The sequence below is a fragment of the Anser brachyrhynchus genome (assembly GCF_964034855.1).
Source record: "Anser brachyrhynchus genome assembly, chromosome: Z".
Lineage (NCBI taxonomy): Eukaryota > Metazoa > Chordata > Aves > Anseriformes > Anatidae > Anser > Anser brachyrhynchus.
In genome coordinates, this window is record NC_137697.1 from 4,100,790 (window position 1) to 4,113,954 (window position 13,165).

Genomic DNA, 13,165 nt, shown 5'->3' on the forward strand with positions numbered 1-13,165 from the left:
GCAGATTTGGCCCCACAGCAGCAGGACCTGCAGAGGGGGTTGCAAGGTAGCTGAGCCCTTTGGTCTCCCATGCCACCTCAAGGGACCGTGCAGATGAGGGCTGACACTGGGATCTTTCCTTCAGTTAATGCTCTCTTCAGCAGAGGGCTCTGGGCTACCCTCCTGACTGAGCTCTCCCACAGCCTAAGCAATTTACCCCCCTCAGACCTCATGGTTTCTGTCCTCCTGCTCCACCAACCTTGGACACTACCTGACAAGCTTCTGCCTGGACGGTGGGCTCCTCAGAGTAGAGGTCGTGACTGTGTCTGCACACGCAGATCTGTGAGTCCTTTGTACCAGCCCCGTACCAGAGCCTGCTACCACCCGCCCTCTCCTAGCACACCTCAGCTGTCCCCACTGACCTCTGCGAAGAAGCCTCCCAGCAAGGATGTACAGGGATGAGGGTAAGTGGAGAAGATCGACGCTGTGGCAGTTGGTCCTGTCACCGTGAAGTTCCCCTTGGTGTAGTCATACAGAGTATCTGGGAGAAATGGGAATTAGGGGTGTTAGCACAGTGGGCAGCGCGGAGCTCATCACACGTGGCACGTTCACGCGCTGCAGCCAGCAGAGACACAGAGGGGAAGAGGGGCAGTGACAGATACGACGAAGTCAACACACCCCTTGCAGGGCATGATCTCACTGATACCTGTCACCCTCAGACTTTGGTCTGGATGCACCGGGAGGCCTCTGTCCCTCTGACCCTCGGGGACTGAGACATGCTGGTGGTGGGTCTTCTGCTAACAACTCACAAACATGACTGACTGTTGTCTTATTTGCTACAAGCCAGCAGAGTCCCACAGAGCTCCGGCTGTGCATAATGCTTGGTGGTCCATCCAACTCGAGCCCTTGCAGGCCCTTGGAAACAAAAGGCAGACAAAATGCCTTTTTTTGGACCTCTTATTTTGCAATTTTTTTTGACAAAATTACTGGTGTTGAGACAGGTTTTAGCAGTGGGAATGCCCTGTGCAAAAGGATCTGTGTTCTCCAGGAGATAAAGATCCTTCCCAGGGATATCTGTGCCCTGCCTGGCCTTGAACTGTAAAAGTCCATCCCACAAGCCAAGAGCTCAAGATCGTCACTGAGATATAATGCTGAGGACTGCAAAAGGATACATTTTTGATGACCTGCAAGTTAAGACTGAAAAGGTGCCCACAGCAACCCCAGTGATAAAGACACAGCTATACCGTAGTAGGTGCCAAAGACGGTGGCTGCTGCCAGAAAGGAGCCCAGGAACTGGCCGAGCAGATAAGCTGGAAGCTTTCTCCAGGGGAGATTTCCTAAAATGCAGTGTGTGATGGTGATGGCAGCATTCAGATGAGCTCCTGCAAAAATCACAAGAAAGGAGAATGGCATTGGCCCCGATGCACCAGATTTGGAGCATGCCCCATATCCCAGAGTAAAGACTCAGACCCCAGAGTAGCAAGCACCAAGGCTCTCCCTGGGCAGGGTCTCCCTCCTGCCAAGCTGACCCATTTTCCCTGGGCAGTTGAATGGTGCAGGGGAGAGAGCTCCTAGCTTCAGTCCTTTAGGAGTTAGACATCCTCTGCTTAGCTCTCTGTAGACCACAGGCTGCCTCCAGAAAGTCGGTCATCTCAGCTGTCAGAGACCCCTCTCTTGGCATGGCACGAGTCCCCTCCTGTATGGGACTCCCTCCTATTCAACCACCTCCCAGCCCTCAGCAGGTCAGCTCCATCTCAAATGCCACCTGGGACCCCCTCTGCTCAGCCTTCTTTCCCTGGGGCATATCCACCAGCTCTAAACGGGCAGTGAGTCTAAGAGCTGGTTGTCTGCATGGAAAAACTTTCCCTTCAAAGCCAGGTCCAGCTTTGGACACCTTTGTGCTCCAGCAGTTCAAGAGTGAGGACTTGCTTTAATTTTCTGCCCACTAGAGCCCTTAATCACTTCACTTGGTGCAAATGAATGCAGAAATTGCACAAGGCAAAGGTAATGCTCTGTCATGTGAGAGAGATCACCCTATGGCCCCGAAACACCACTTCCTGAAACACCACCTCCTGAGTTTGCATGGGGGGGGAGGGATGTGCATGGGTGTGGGTGATAAGGAGAAAATTTCCATACTATTCCTTGTTGCAACATCAGCAGTAAGCTTTCCTTTGCAATAAATGATTTACTTCCGCATGGGTCATATTGGCAGCATGTTTTCAGATCTCCTTGGGCCACGTTCTGATGGCATAACCCAAGCGCCTAACGTGGGCAATGCTGAAATGTGGCTCCTCTGACTGCACCGAGAGGGGATGGCTGCATCTGTGCTCTTCCCTGTCCCACTTCCCTCTGCCCATGCCCACCGGTGAGCAGGGAGTCTCAAAAATACCTGCTGTACCTCCTGCCAGCACTTGAGCAGAGCCCCGAGTGCAACAACGGGATCCGATTCCTCTCGTGGACAACCTGGGACCACCCTTCTCCACAGTCCTCCTCTGCAGCCTCTTCCTCCAGACCACCCTGGGTACTTGGTTGCCTGTGCCCAGTTTGGTTTTGATACTGGGCAGCTCTGTGCAGCGCTGAGCTGTGAACAAGAGCTGTGAGGGCCTCACCTGGGGCATCTACCCATGCACCCTCTGTCTCAGCTCAGGACATGCGTTTGGGGTCAGCATACTGTAGGTATGTGATGTCTGCCTTGTCCCCTGCTGCTCCTGACCTCGCTGTGCCACCGCGACCCCCTGGCTTGACCTCAGACCTGTCACCCCACCGAGGACTTGGCTGTGATCACTGAATCACAAGGCTGACACTGGCTACGGTTCACCAGACCTGCTCTGCTCTTCTCTGGGGACTGTGGGACTGCATTTTTTGGTGGTGAGGCCAAAGCCCCTCCTTGTCATGCCATCACCCACCGCTCTGCAGCCCACTCCTGCTGCCCCAATGCCTGTGGCCTTTAGGGGACATAAAGATGATGCTCGGGTGTCCTACTCACCAGAGATTCCTCCAGCTGCATGGATCCCCAGGGTGACTCCAATGCCAAATCCCAAATTGATGCTCAGATACTGCCCAAATTCTCCTCTTCCTAATACCACTTGTGCCACAGTAGACAAGCCAAAGACCTAGTGCATGGAAAATAGAAAAAGGAGTGTTAAAAGTAGTGTTGTTGCCATGGTGGCCTGAGCTTCCTTACCACTTTTTCTGCAGTACTAATAAACCTCCACAGATGGGAAGACTCCAAGGTGTCCACAGTTAGGAGATCAAGCAAGAATGATTCCCCTCCCTGCAAAAACAGACCAGGTGCCTGGGTATTCCTTACTGGCGGGTACTCCGTCACACCAAACCAGATGCTCTGCTCTGAGTTGGGTATGAGGAGACGAACCCCAGTCCCTGATGTCCAGGGACACTCACACACGGTGGCACGTTGTGTCCACAACCTGGGACGTGAGCCTGGGGAACGTCACCACAGCTGCATGGATGTCTTTCTTTTCCTGGTGTACAGTTTACAGACTAAAAATGTAGTTTGGCAACACACAGCTGTTTGCCAAACTCAACTCTAATTTTGGTAACTTGTTCCAGCCGAAAAAAGGAAAGAAATTCTGGTTGGACTTTTCCTTTTGACACATATACTTTTCAGTTCGAAAACAACCAAGGTTTCAATATTTTTTTAGCGACTGAAAGGGGACTGGGAAAGAAATTAAAAAGAAATGTGAACACTCTCCAGCAGGAAAAGACATATTTAAGAAATTGCCTGAAAGTAAATTCTATTTCATTCATTCTTTGTGGTCAGAGGGTGGAAAAATCAATTCTTGCACAGCTCTTACACTCAAATCTGGAGAAGGATAAAGCTTCTCTTGAGATCTCTGCCTTTCCAACCACTTAGGGCTTGGAGAGCATATCCTGTACCTTGGACTGCATCAGTGTTTACTCAGGGTATCGTGCCCCTCCAAGAAAAAAGAGTCATTATGTGCTGCACCATCTAACTTCTGCTCTGGCCTGTCCTGTTTTGATTCAGATCTTTACTGGCTGCTCAGCCTAGATCCAGGTTTTATCTCATGTGTCTGCTCTCCCTCTTCCCTTTCAGACATCACCCAAATCCCCTGGTACCCACAGACACTTTTCTTATCTCTCTCGTATACACAGACCACACTCTGCGCCACGCACAGCTACAGTGTGGGGCTTTCTCTCAGCCTGCCTCGGCAAAAGCCCCAAAAAACAGCACCTGGGACATCCTCCAGCATCTGCAAAGCCCTTACAAAAACTTTCCCTACTCATTTCTGAACTTGTTCAAAGCCACATCCAGGAGAAGCCAAATGCACCAAGCTCAGGTTTTGCAGGACAACGTGCAGTGCAGAGAGGCCAGGGCAGGAGACCTGGCCAGGCCAGAGAATCTATTTTTCAGCACAGATCCAAACCTCTGATCGCCTCTTCTATCCTCCCAGTCCCAAAACAGCCTTTTTTCCTACCTCCCCATTCCTCATGCCACTTACTCCTGCTGCCTGGTTCCCTCCTGTTCAGTAAAACAAGAGGCCCTGTCTGTGTGCTACCATCCAAACAGCAGCCAGCCAGGAGTCCTGGAGATGCACCCAGCACGTTTCCAGCTGCAGCAAGGGCCAGCGGGTTGCTGAAGGGTCGGATGCTGGATGCTGCATTGGGATGCTGGGTGCTGCTTGTCCTCCTTCTCTATTCCTTCATGGAGTCTAGTGAGGGAAGAGCCAACGTGAGCTGAAGGCTCCAAAATCTCCCTCGGGCTGCCCTGAGTGCAGAGAAATGTCTCCTCTGCGTGCTACGTCCTAGAGACATTCCTGTCAGGGCCTCCCAGACTTGTTTTTTTATCACCTGTGGAGTTCCAGCACCAAAACCCAAAGGGGATAGAAGGGAACATGGTTTGCTCAGCTCCTGCTGAGGACTCACAGGTGTCTGTACTCCAATTTTCAATGCGTCCAAAACTACCTGTGTAGCAGGAGTGAACTTTGAGGGGCTGGGTGTACAGTAAAATGTGATTTAAAGCAAGCATCCTCTGCACATGCAGTTGTTGCCCTTGAAAATAAACACCTTCATCTGCGCAGATAGCTGTGGCAGAGGGCCCACATGCTTATACAAATCTTATCCTCCTCCCAGGAAAACCTCCAAGTATGAGTTTTTTGGATTTCTCAGATAACTTCCCCATCCTCTGTCCAGCCCAAAAGGCTGCTCTCAGCCCAGAAGCGCTTGCAGACTAAGTCCAGGTGTGGCAAATTGGCACAGGCAGATACTGAGCCTCAGCAGAGAGAGGATCTCATTTGGCTGTGTTGGTCTGACACACGAAGGCTCTGATCCCGGTGGGCATGTCACCACCACAGAGATCAATTCTGACTGCAAAGCGATCACCCTTGCCTTCCCCTAAGCACCTCCAAGCAGCCCAAAAGCCCAAAACAGTTTCACTTTTTCTTTGTGCAAGCGACCCCTCAGGCAAGCTGGGAGTTTCTGCATGGTTCGAGATAAGCACTATTCTTTTGCAAACATGAGACAACCATAAGCAAAACCCCGACATGCTTTACACCTGGTAATTACATTTCCTAACGATGGATTGTGGCTCCAGAGAGTTTCACAGGCGCTCCTTGCCCTAGCACCCCCAGCAGGAAAGCAGATGTGCGCTGTTCCCATTTTGCAGGGGCTGTCAGTGTTAGAGGAGCGAGGACCTGCTCCCCAACTCTTTGCAGGACCCTGATGGCTGCAGGCACCTGCCCAGCCCATGCCATCCCCTCCAGTACAGTGTGGAGAAAAGCATCATAGAATGTAAGGTTGGAAAAGACCTTCAAGATCATGTGGTCCAACCATCCCCCTACCACCAATGTCACCCACTAATCCCTGTCCCTAAGCACCATGTCCAGCCTTTCCTTGAACACCCCCAGGGACGGTGACTCCACCACATCAGCTTTGGCACCACCAGAGAGAGTAACAAGCGGCTGCTGAGCAACCCTGAGGATGCAGTAGGAAACCACTGACCTTGCACGTTGCACATTGCAAATGCTTACCCACCCTGCACACGCACACACACACCTGGGCCCATCTCCTCCTTACCATCAGGATGTACATCCCCAGTGCTTCTGCCAGCAGCTCCCTGACGGTCGGGCTACGAACCACGAGCATCTTCTGAATCTTCTCCAGCATTCTCCTCTCCGCCTCCAGCCTGCGGTCGCAGGAGCTCCTGTTGTGACAGCACACTTCATTGCGCTGAGCTAAGTTACCCTTTGGAACTTGGCAACCTTCCTTCACCCCCAGACACCTTCATTCATTTGGTTAAAGATGAACAAGCCAATAAAATAGCTGCTAGCTTCGACGTTACCACAGACAGACACCATCCTTTGAAAACTAATGGGTGAGGATGCAACATTTCTGCTACCAGAGCATTGCAGACTCTGTACCTCTGCCCAGGAGGAGCCTATTTCCAGAGCAATGGAGCTGTAAATAGCCTCGGTGTGTTCCTAAAGCCCCTCTCTTTCTCCATAGCCTTTTTCACAGGCATCAAACAGGAATTTTTGGTTGTGCTCTGCATTGTAACCCACTAGCTGGTGGTTGGGCACCAGCAGTTTTGTAGCAGGTAGGATCAGGACCGCTTGTTGGTGCTTCGCAGGGCTGTTTGGCTCAAGCCCAGCCTGTGGTGAGGACACTGCCTGGAGCTGATGTGCACCTGTCTGTCTGGGAAAAACACAACGCCTTGAATGCTGCTTCATGTTGAGTATTTGAGCCCATGGCTGTGGCTCCCTGCTACCAAGAGTCTCCCCACCACCCCCAGCCCCTCCTCTCCTGTGGGGCCAGGAGAGACCAGTCTCTGAGGAATAAGGGATGGGCACCTCCAACCTTGTCTTGGTGCCAGAGCAGAGCCCTCACGCTCCTGATCCCTCCTCCACCTCCCAATTCCCTCTGCTCATCTCCCTGCCTACCAGGTGCTCTTACCTATCCACTGTAAAAAGGTTTTAGTGCCCTTTCAACTACTCCGTGCTCAACCATGAACTCTCAAGACCTTTTTCCGTGAGCTGTGTCTGGCTCTTGACTGGTTTTCTTCATCTTTCTCTCAACCTGCTGCAGCTCTCAGTGTCTTTTCTGGAAGGAGAACAGTGCACAGCTCCGGTGTGGTTACCAGCAGCTGCCCCGATGGGGACACAGAGCTCTGTTCATGCTGTCCCAGGTGTTGCTTCCCTCTGCACTGCAAAAGTTCATGAGCTTTTCTCTCACCCACATGACACTGACAGATATATGGCAGAACCTGGGAAGCTGCTTCTCCTCTCACCTCCACAAATGATTGTCTGTCTTGCATCAGGGAAAGTTTTTATGGATGGGAGTAAGCCCTGGAGATCTCACAGGATTTCTCAGATGGATGAGGGTGTGAGTCGGTCACAGCTGGACACACAGCTTCACTTCTCACCCCTGGATATGAGGGGGCCCTTCAAGTGGATTCCTTCCCCTTGCAAATATGATAGCTGCTATGTCTCTGAAAGACTTTGTCTCCTGCATTCAAGCATTAACTATAAGCATCTATATATTCTAATCTGGGCTGGAAAATGGGCAGGAATTTTATGGGAACCTCAAGCTCCCATGGACTTGAACTGTTTCCAGAAATAATAAATAAATAAATAAATAAAATACTTCGAAATAGAAGTCTTTGTTTTAGTGACAGTGTTTGCAGCATGACCACTAAAATGACCATCAAATCCCCTAAAACTCCAGCACGCTTCTAGACTAGCATCACTGATCACAGCCGGAGGAGTATGGCACTGGAGGTGCCTCTCACCGCTGCCTGTCCTCCTGCACCGGTCATTCCACAAGATGGCACTGATGCATTAATTTCTGGCTTAAAAATGTTCAGATGGGCTCCTCTGTTGGCTGCTGAAAATGTGAGAACCCTTTAGTTTTGTGTTTCTTTTTCTTTTTTTTTTAATACACTTTTATACAATAAAGAAAAGTAATCCACCAATGTTCAAGGACTGAAACAAAAAAAATTAAGTCTTTCTGCAAGTCCTATAGGGCAGAGCACCTCTGCTTTACCAGCACACAAAATGCAAGTATGTGAGACTGAGCCTGTCAGTCCGTTTTATCATTAGCAGTGAACAACAGGCAGCTCCAAAGGGCAGTTCATCCTCACGAAAAATAAGCGTCTGAGGCCAGACCTATGAGTCACGGTGGCAGATCCCTCCGGTGCCTGCAGCGGGGACGTGGAGGGATCAGCTCTGATGCACACACCCAGCGGAGGTGCCTGCCACCGGGTGAGCCGGACTGCCCTTCCTATCTGCATCCAGATGTGGCGATCCCCAGCGAGTGCAAACAACGGCGGGTGAGTCAGCCGAGGGCTGGGGAGCGAAGATCTGCCGGTCGCCCAACGTGGCTTGTTCATACTTGCATGGTTTCACTTACCTGCGGGGCTGACGAGGATCTCCGGGGTCATCAACAACAGTCCCCTACCCATATAAGCAGCCATGTCACCTCTCCCCTTTCACGACCTGAGCAGTCTCAGTTCTGGGGGTAAGTGCTTTTTGCCCCTACTCCTCCTGGTGGAAGCCTGTTACCAGAACTCACTGCTGTGAAGACTAGAGACTTTCTTCTCATTTCCAGACAAACTGTCTACACCATTTGTTCATGTGCCAGCACTACCCCATCGCGGTCATGAATTAACTCACTTCTTACAGGTGCTATCCTATAAAGTTTGTCAGAACAGCAGCTCATGCTTAGCTCTGCACTGCCTCCTGATGTTTACCTTGAACATGTTGAAACTTCACTGAACATTAGCCCTACAAAGATTTTACCAAGTTTCCCACCGCACATTAAGCAACCACCTGCTAAACCAAACCCATTTTCTTCCCTAAGGCAGGTGCACTTTCAGTAAAGGTCTCAGTTTGGAGAGGAAAGTCTCAGCTTAGAGAAGAAAATGTTGGCACAGTCGAGGCCCACTCGCAGGGCTGGTGTTGATACATATTGTGCTGGACAAGCCAGGGTCCTGCCAGAGCAACCCCACGAAGGACGAGCCCCACCACAGACTCTAGGGCTGTCATGCAAGGAGAAACTTCACTCACTGAGTTTGACAGTGCACATTCCCTCTGCACCCAGGAGCTCATTTATCTCTTAATTGCACTAATCAACAGCTGGAACATTGCCAGTCCATTAGCTTCAGCCCTGCTGGTGGAGCATTAACTTCTCCCCAAAGGCTGCCTGAGCAGAGGAGCTCCTCACCGTGGACAATGACTGCCCGCTCCTCCATCAGGCTAAATGAAGATGGGGTCAGCCCTGGCACCAAGACGTCTCCGGGCTCCTTCAGGAAGCAAGGCCAGGCCCTGATCATGGGGCTCCTGAGCTGTGACTGCATTTCCTGATTAGGCCGCACTCAGAGTGCACTAGTAGAAGGGTGAATGCTGAACCAGGTTCCTTGACCTCATGGAAGCTAAATTAGGCATGACGAGGTCTCAGAGAGACTCATACAGCACTGGTATGACCTGAGCTGTGGCAGACACCGCTCGATGTACTCTACAGCACCTGCACACCATGGTCTCCCACCTAATGCTCAGGGTCTACCTCCTCCTCTCCTCTGCAGACGGCAGGCACTGTGCAAGTCACAGAGACACCTGATATTCATCTCTCAACAGATGGCTTTGCTGTCCATAACATTAGCAGCATTCCCATTTCCAGGACACCAGTTTCCATAGCTTTTCAAGTAGCCTCTCACCCTGCACCTCATTGCCCCTTGCCCTGAAGCTGGCTGAAGGTGTATCCCCCACACATCCCACCCACCCCTTCGTTTTCACCAAGGAAACACTGAATGCCAACAGCTCCAGGGCAGCCCTAAAGGGACTTTGCCAAGCACTTCCCCTGGTCACACAGCCCTCTCAGCTCCCAGTCTCTGCCTTCCCCACCCTAGCTGAAGGCTGGAGCCGCCACGGTTTCTAACTCTTGCCTCAAGAGTAATTGGGGCCCACATCACACAACTACCTTTCGTTCTCTACATGGGCCCCTTTTCCATAAAACAAGACTAGGTCTTACCGTGCCAGGCAGGAGGGAGGACTGAAGGTGGAGGGATGTGGCTGCACAAAGGTGGGAGCCCGCTCCGGCCCGCAGCCATCTGCTTCCCCCTCTGAGGGCATGGGGCTGGCTGGGCAGAGCCTCCCTGCCCCAGACTGCTAATGCTCACTGAGCCAGAGGTAATCCATGGGGTGGTGGTGTCAGCAGGAGGGGAATTACACGGTTCTTGCTGCTCATTAAGGATCAAGCAGGGCTGTCTAGGAAGGGGTTGCCTCGGGTAGCGCTCGCCCCATTGTTGGGCAACAGAGCGAAGGGCAGTGGGGTTCTCCCCCACATCCCTACCTCCCCCTTCCCTGTGGCGGGCCACCATCCCCTCCTGCCCTCCGTCTGGCTTTTCAGGCAGAAAATAGTTATTTTTACATGCTGTACAGCACGGCGATTTGTGAGGGACTTCATCATCTTCCTCCTGGACAAAGCCCTTGACCCAGCAGAGTCTGAAAGTCTCCTTTCAGCTTTAACAGAGACAGAAATCAAGGCACAGGGACACCTCAGGCCTCAACGAAGACCACAGGAGACTTAGAGTACCTGTGGGATATCAGCTGAAGTCCTGCCAGCTCCCCACCTGCTGCTGTCCCCCAAACCCTGCCCATCCCTGACACACACCATGAGCATCATATTCCCCCAGCCTGCTCAGGGCCAGGCTCCCACCATGTCCCTCTGTGTAGGACCATCCCCAGCCTACACTGCAGGTCTCCCCCAGGCCCCATGGGGAGAGCAGCAGGCTCTGAGGATGCAAACAGTCCCCCTGAGCTTCAAGCTGCCTGCTTGGGTCTGTTTTCAATCCACAGATAAGGTGAAAGCTGGGGAAACCACAGGGTCCACAGGGCATCATCACTCTGGAGATAAGAGGAGCCAGGCTTTTTCCTGTGAAGACCTATGCTCTGAAAGGGAGATATTAAAAGGGAACAGCTGCAGGCTGGGGCAGAGACACCAGGTGAATTGAAAGAGAGTGAGGAAGCACTAATCAGTGCCCAGATGTGTAATCAGCAAATGTCAACTGAGATTTTGTGCATTTGGGAGCAACACCATGGTGACTTACACCCAAAACAACTGAACTCCTTTCACAGGAACTTCAACTGGACATAACTTCTAGTCACTTCTGCCAAAGGCTGTATTTGGTCTAGGGACATAGAAAAAGGAGTCCCTGTAACATTTTGATGTATAAAAGACACTGTAAGGTGCTGGGAGGTGGCTGGCTGGCATGTAGGTAAAGCCTCCTGAAGCTTGGTTACACTCAGCTCCAAAGAACTTGCAGTTCAATCAGAAACTGAAGATAAGACTGCAAGAAAAGAATAAGGAGCTAATTTGTTTCAAAGACAGAACTAAACGCAGCTGCGATCCTAACAAACAGCCCTAAATTGGCCCCAGGCCCCCAGCTACCAGCAGGAGGACCCTGTTCTTCCATATCACACCAGCCATGGGGTGCCCAAACAGCATCCAGAAGCTAGTGTGAGCAATACCTACCATGGGGGATTTGTCCTTATTCTCTTGTCAGGGAGGGGAAGGCTGGGAAGTGGGTGGCCAGGCCAGCTTTCTCAGCCTTGAGGGCTGCTGCCAGTGCGGACGTGAAGGCATCTGAAGGAAACCCCTGATAAGCTCTCTCTATCGCGGCCAGGAGGAGATGCCGCAGATTCCTTGCAGACATGCACAAATCCTCTCGGACACTGCCCAGCCTCTTCCAGGGCCCCAAGAAGCCTTACAGGCATTGCAAAGGGGTGGAGGTTTGTTCCAGCATTGGCCAGACCCCATCACCCTTATGCCTTCCCTCAGTCCCTTTAACTGCTCTCATGCCGTTTTGGGAGACAGGATAGGATCCAGCTCTGGTGGGTCTCATTGGCTTCCCATCAGTCTACGTGGGAAGCCATTTACCCAGAGAAACCCACAGAAGTTGAAAATCCATCTGTTGGTGTCACCTGAACAAGAGTTATTTGTCTTTGCTCACATAGTTTCCCAGCACAAGTCCTGCACGGCAGAAAAACTGGCAACTCCACAAAACAGCCCACGTCATGCAAAGGCACCAGCGTGCAGTCTATTTCCCAAATCACATGGCACCACACATCAGTTGTTACATGCAGTGTGCGTGTTCCTGGCCCATGGTAAATACTAAATATTGTCAACTGTCTTTGTTGTCCCTATGTTTGCTTTTACACACACTTGTATCAGACATTTCCTAGTGAAGAAGTGATTGTTGCATATTACCTTTACAATTTTGATTTAATAGGAAACTTCTTGGGGTCAAAATATTGATTTATAATCTCATGAGAATGGCAGAAGGTCTGCACCTACCCCCAGTGTGAATGTGTGAAAGCTCTCTGGAGCTGTCTCAGGGTGGATTTGCACAGATGTGATGGGCATCTGATCTCAACACAGCCTCCAGGCTCTGCCACGGGAGCAACACACATCCAACCCACAATGGGTCTGCGAGCCTATAGATGTAACTTTTTACACCTGAACATGCACGCATCAAACTGCAGCATGAGGCACAGCAAGTGCCTGGCTGGAGCTTTCACCTCCAGGAGCAGCTGCTCCAATTCATAGTCTACCAGGAAATATGTTGCTTTGCTCACATGGCTTTGGCTGCTCACCCCAAGTCTCTTGAGCAATAGGTTCAAACTGCTTTTTATGTTCTGAGGTATGTAGTTCATCTCTACAACTCCTTGACAAAGGATGCTGCAGATGCTAAAAAAGGACCAAAAGATGGCTATACAGGTTCACGGAGGGAAAAATCTACCAGTGGCTGTTAAACACGGATGTCCTTCTCTCAGGAGTGGTCCCTGAGCTGTGAATTGTTGGAGATTGTAAAACAATTCTGGGGAAATACATTTTTTTCTGTTCACACACTTTCCTCCCATCATACCTAGGATCTCCTCTGTGGGTCCAACCAGTCTGCGTGACCACTGCCCATCTGACTGTGGTGTCCATTGGAACAGGGTGTCCATCACTCTGGTCACAGGAACGTAAGACCAGCAGCCTTTACTAGCACGTTCTTGAGTCGGTGGGTTGCCCTGAGGTGAAACCAGGACACCCAGAACATATTCCCAGCTCTGCTGCTCACCAGAGTGAGTCCTGGGCAGTCACTCCTTCTCCCTGCCCAGCTCCCCAGCCCCAGTGGGTGACCACAACACCTCATTCAGAAGCAGCTGTG

The 13,165-nt window shown here is 51.3% G+C and overlaps 1 protein-coding gene across 2 annotated transcripts in view; it reads right to left on the reverse strand.

Moving 5' to 3' along the window:
• LOC308185988 (aquaporin-7-like) overlaps positions 1-13,165 on the reverse strand; it is a 35,470-nt gene that overhangs the window by 3,933 nt on the left and 18,372 nt on the right. The window contains exons 1-5 of one of the 2 annotated variants that reach the window (XM_080574773.1): positions 8,365-8,834; positions 6,034-6,160; positions 2,966-3,092; positions 1,224-1,361; positions 402-520 (exon numbers count right to left, since the gene is read on the reverse strand). In XM_080574773.1, the coding sequence (XP_080430899.1) occupies positions 402-520; positions 1,224-1,361; positions 2,966-3,092; positions 6,034-6,123 (474 nt within the window). In that variant the 5' untranslated portion in view covers positions 6,124-6,160; positions 8,365-8,834. Of the gene's footprint in view, positions 1-401; positions 521-1,223; positions 1,362-2,965; positions 3,093-6,033; positions 6,161-8,364; positions 8,835-13,165 lie in introns of those variants that run through there. The other variant, XM_080574774.1, reaches the window with a different exon arrangement.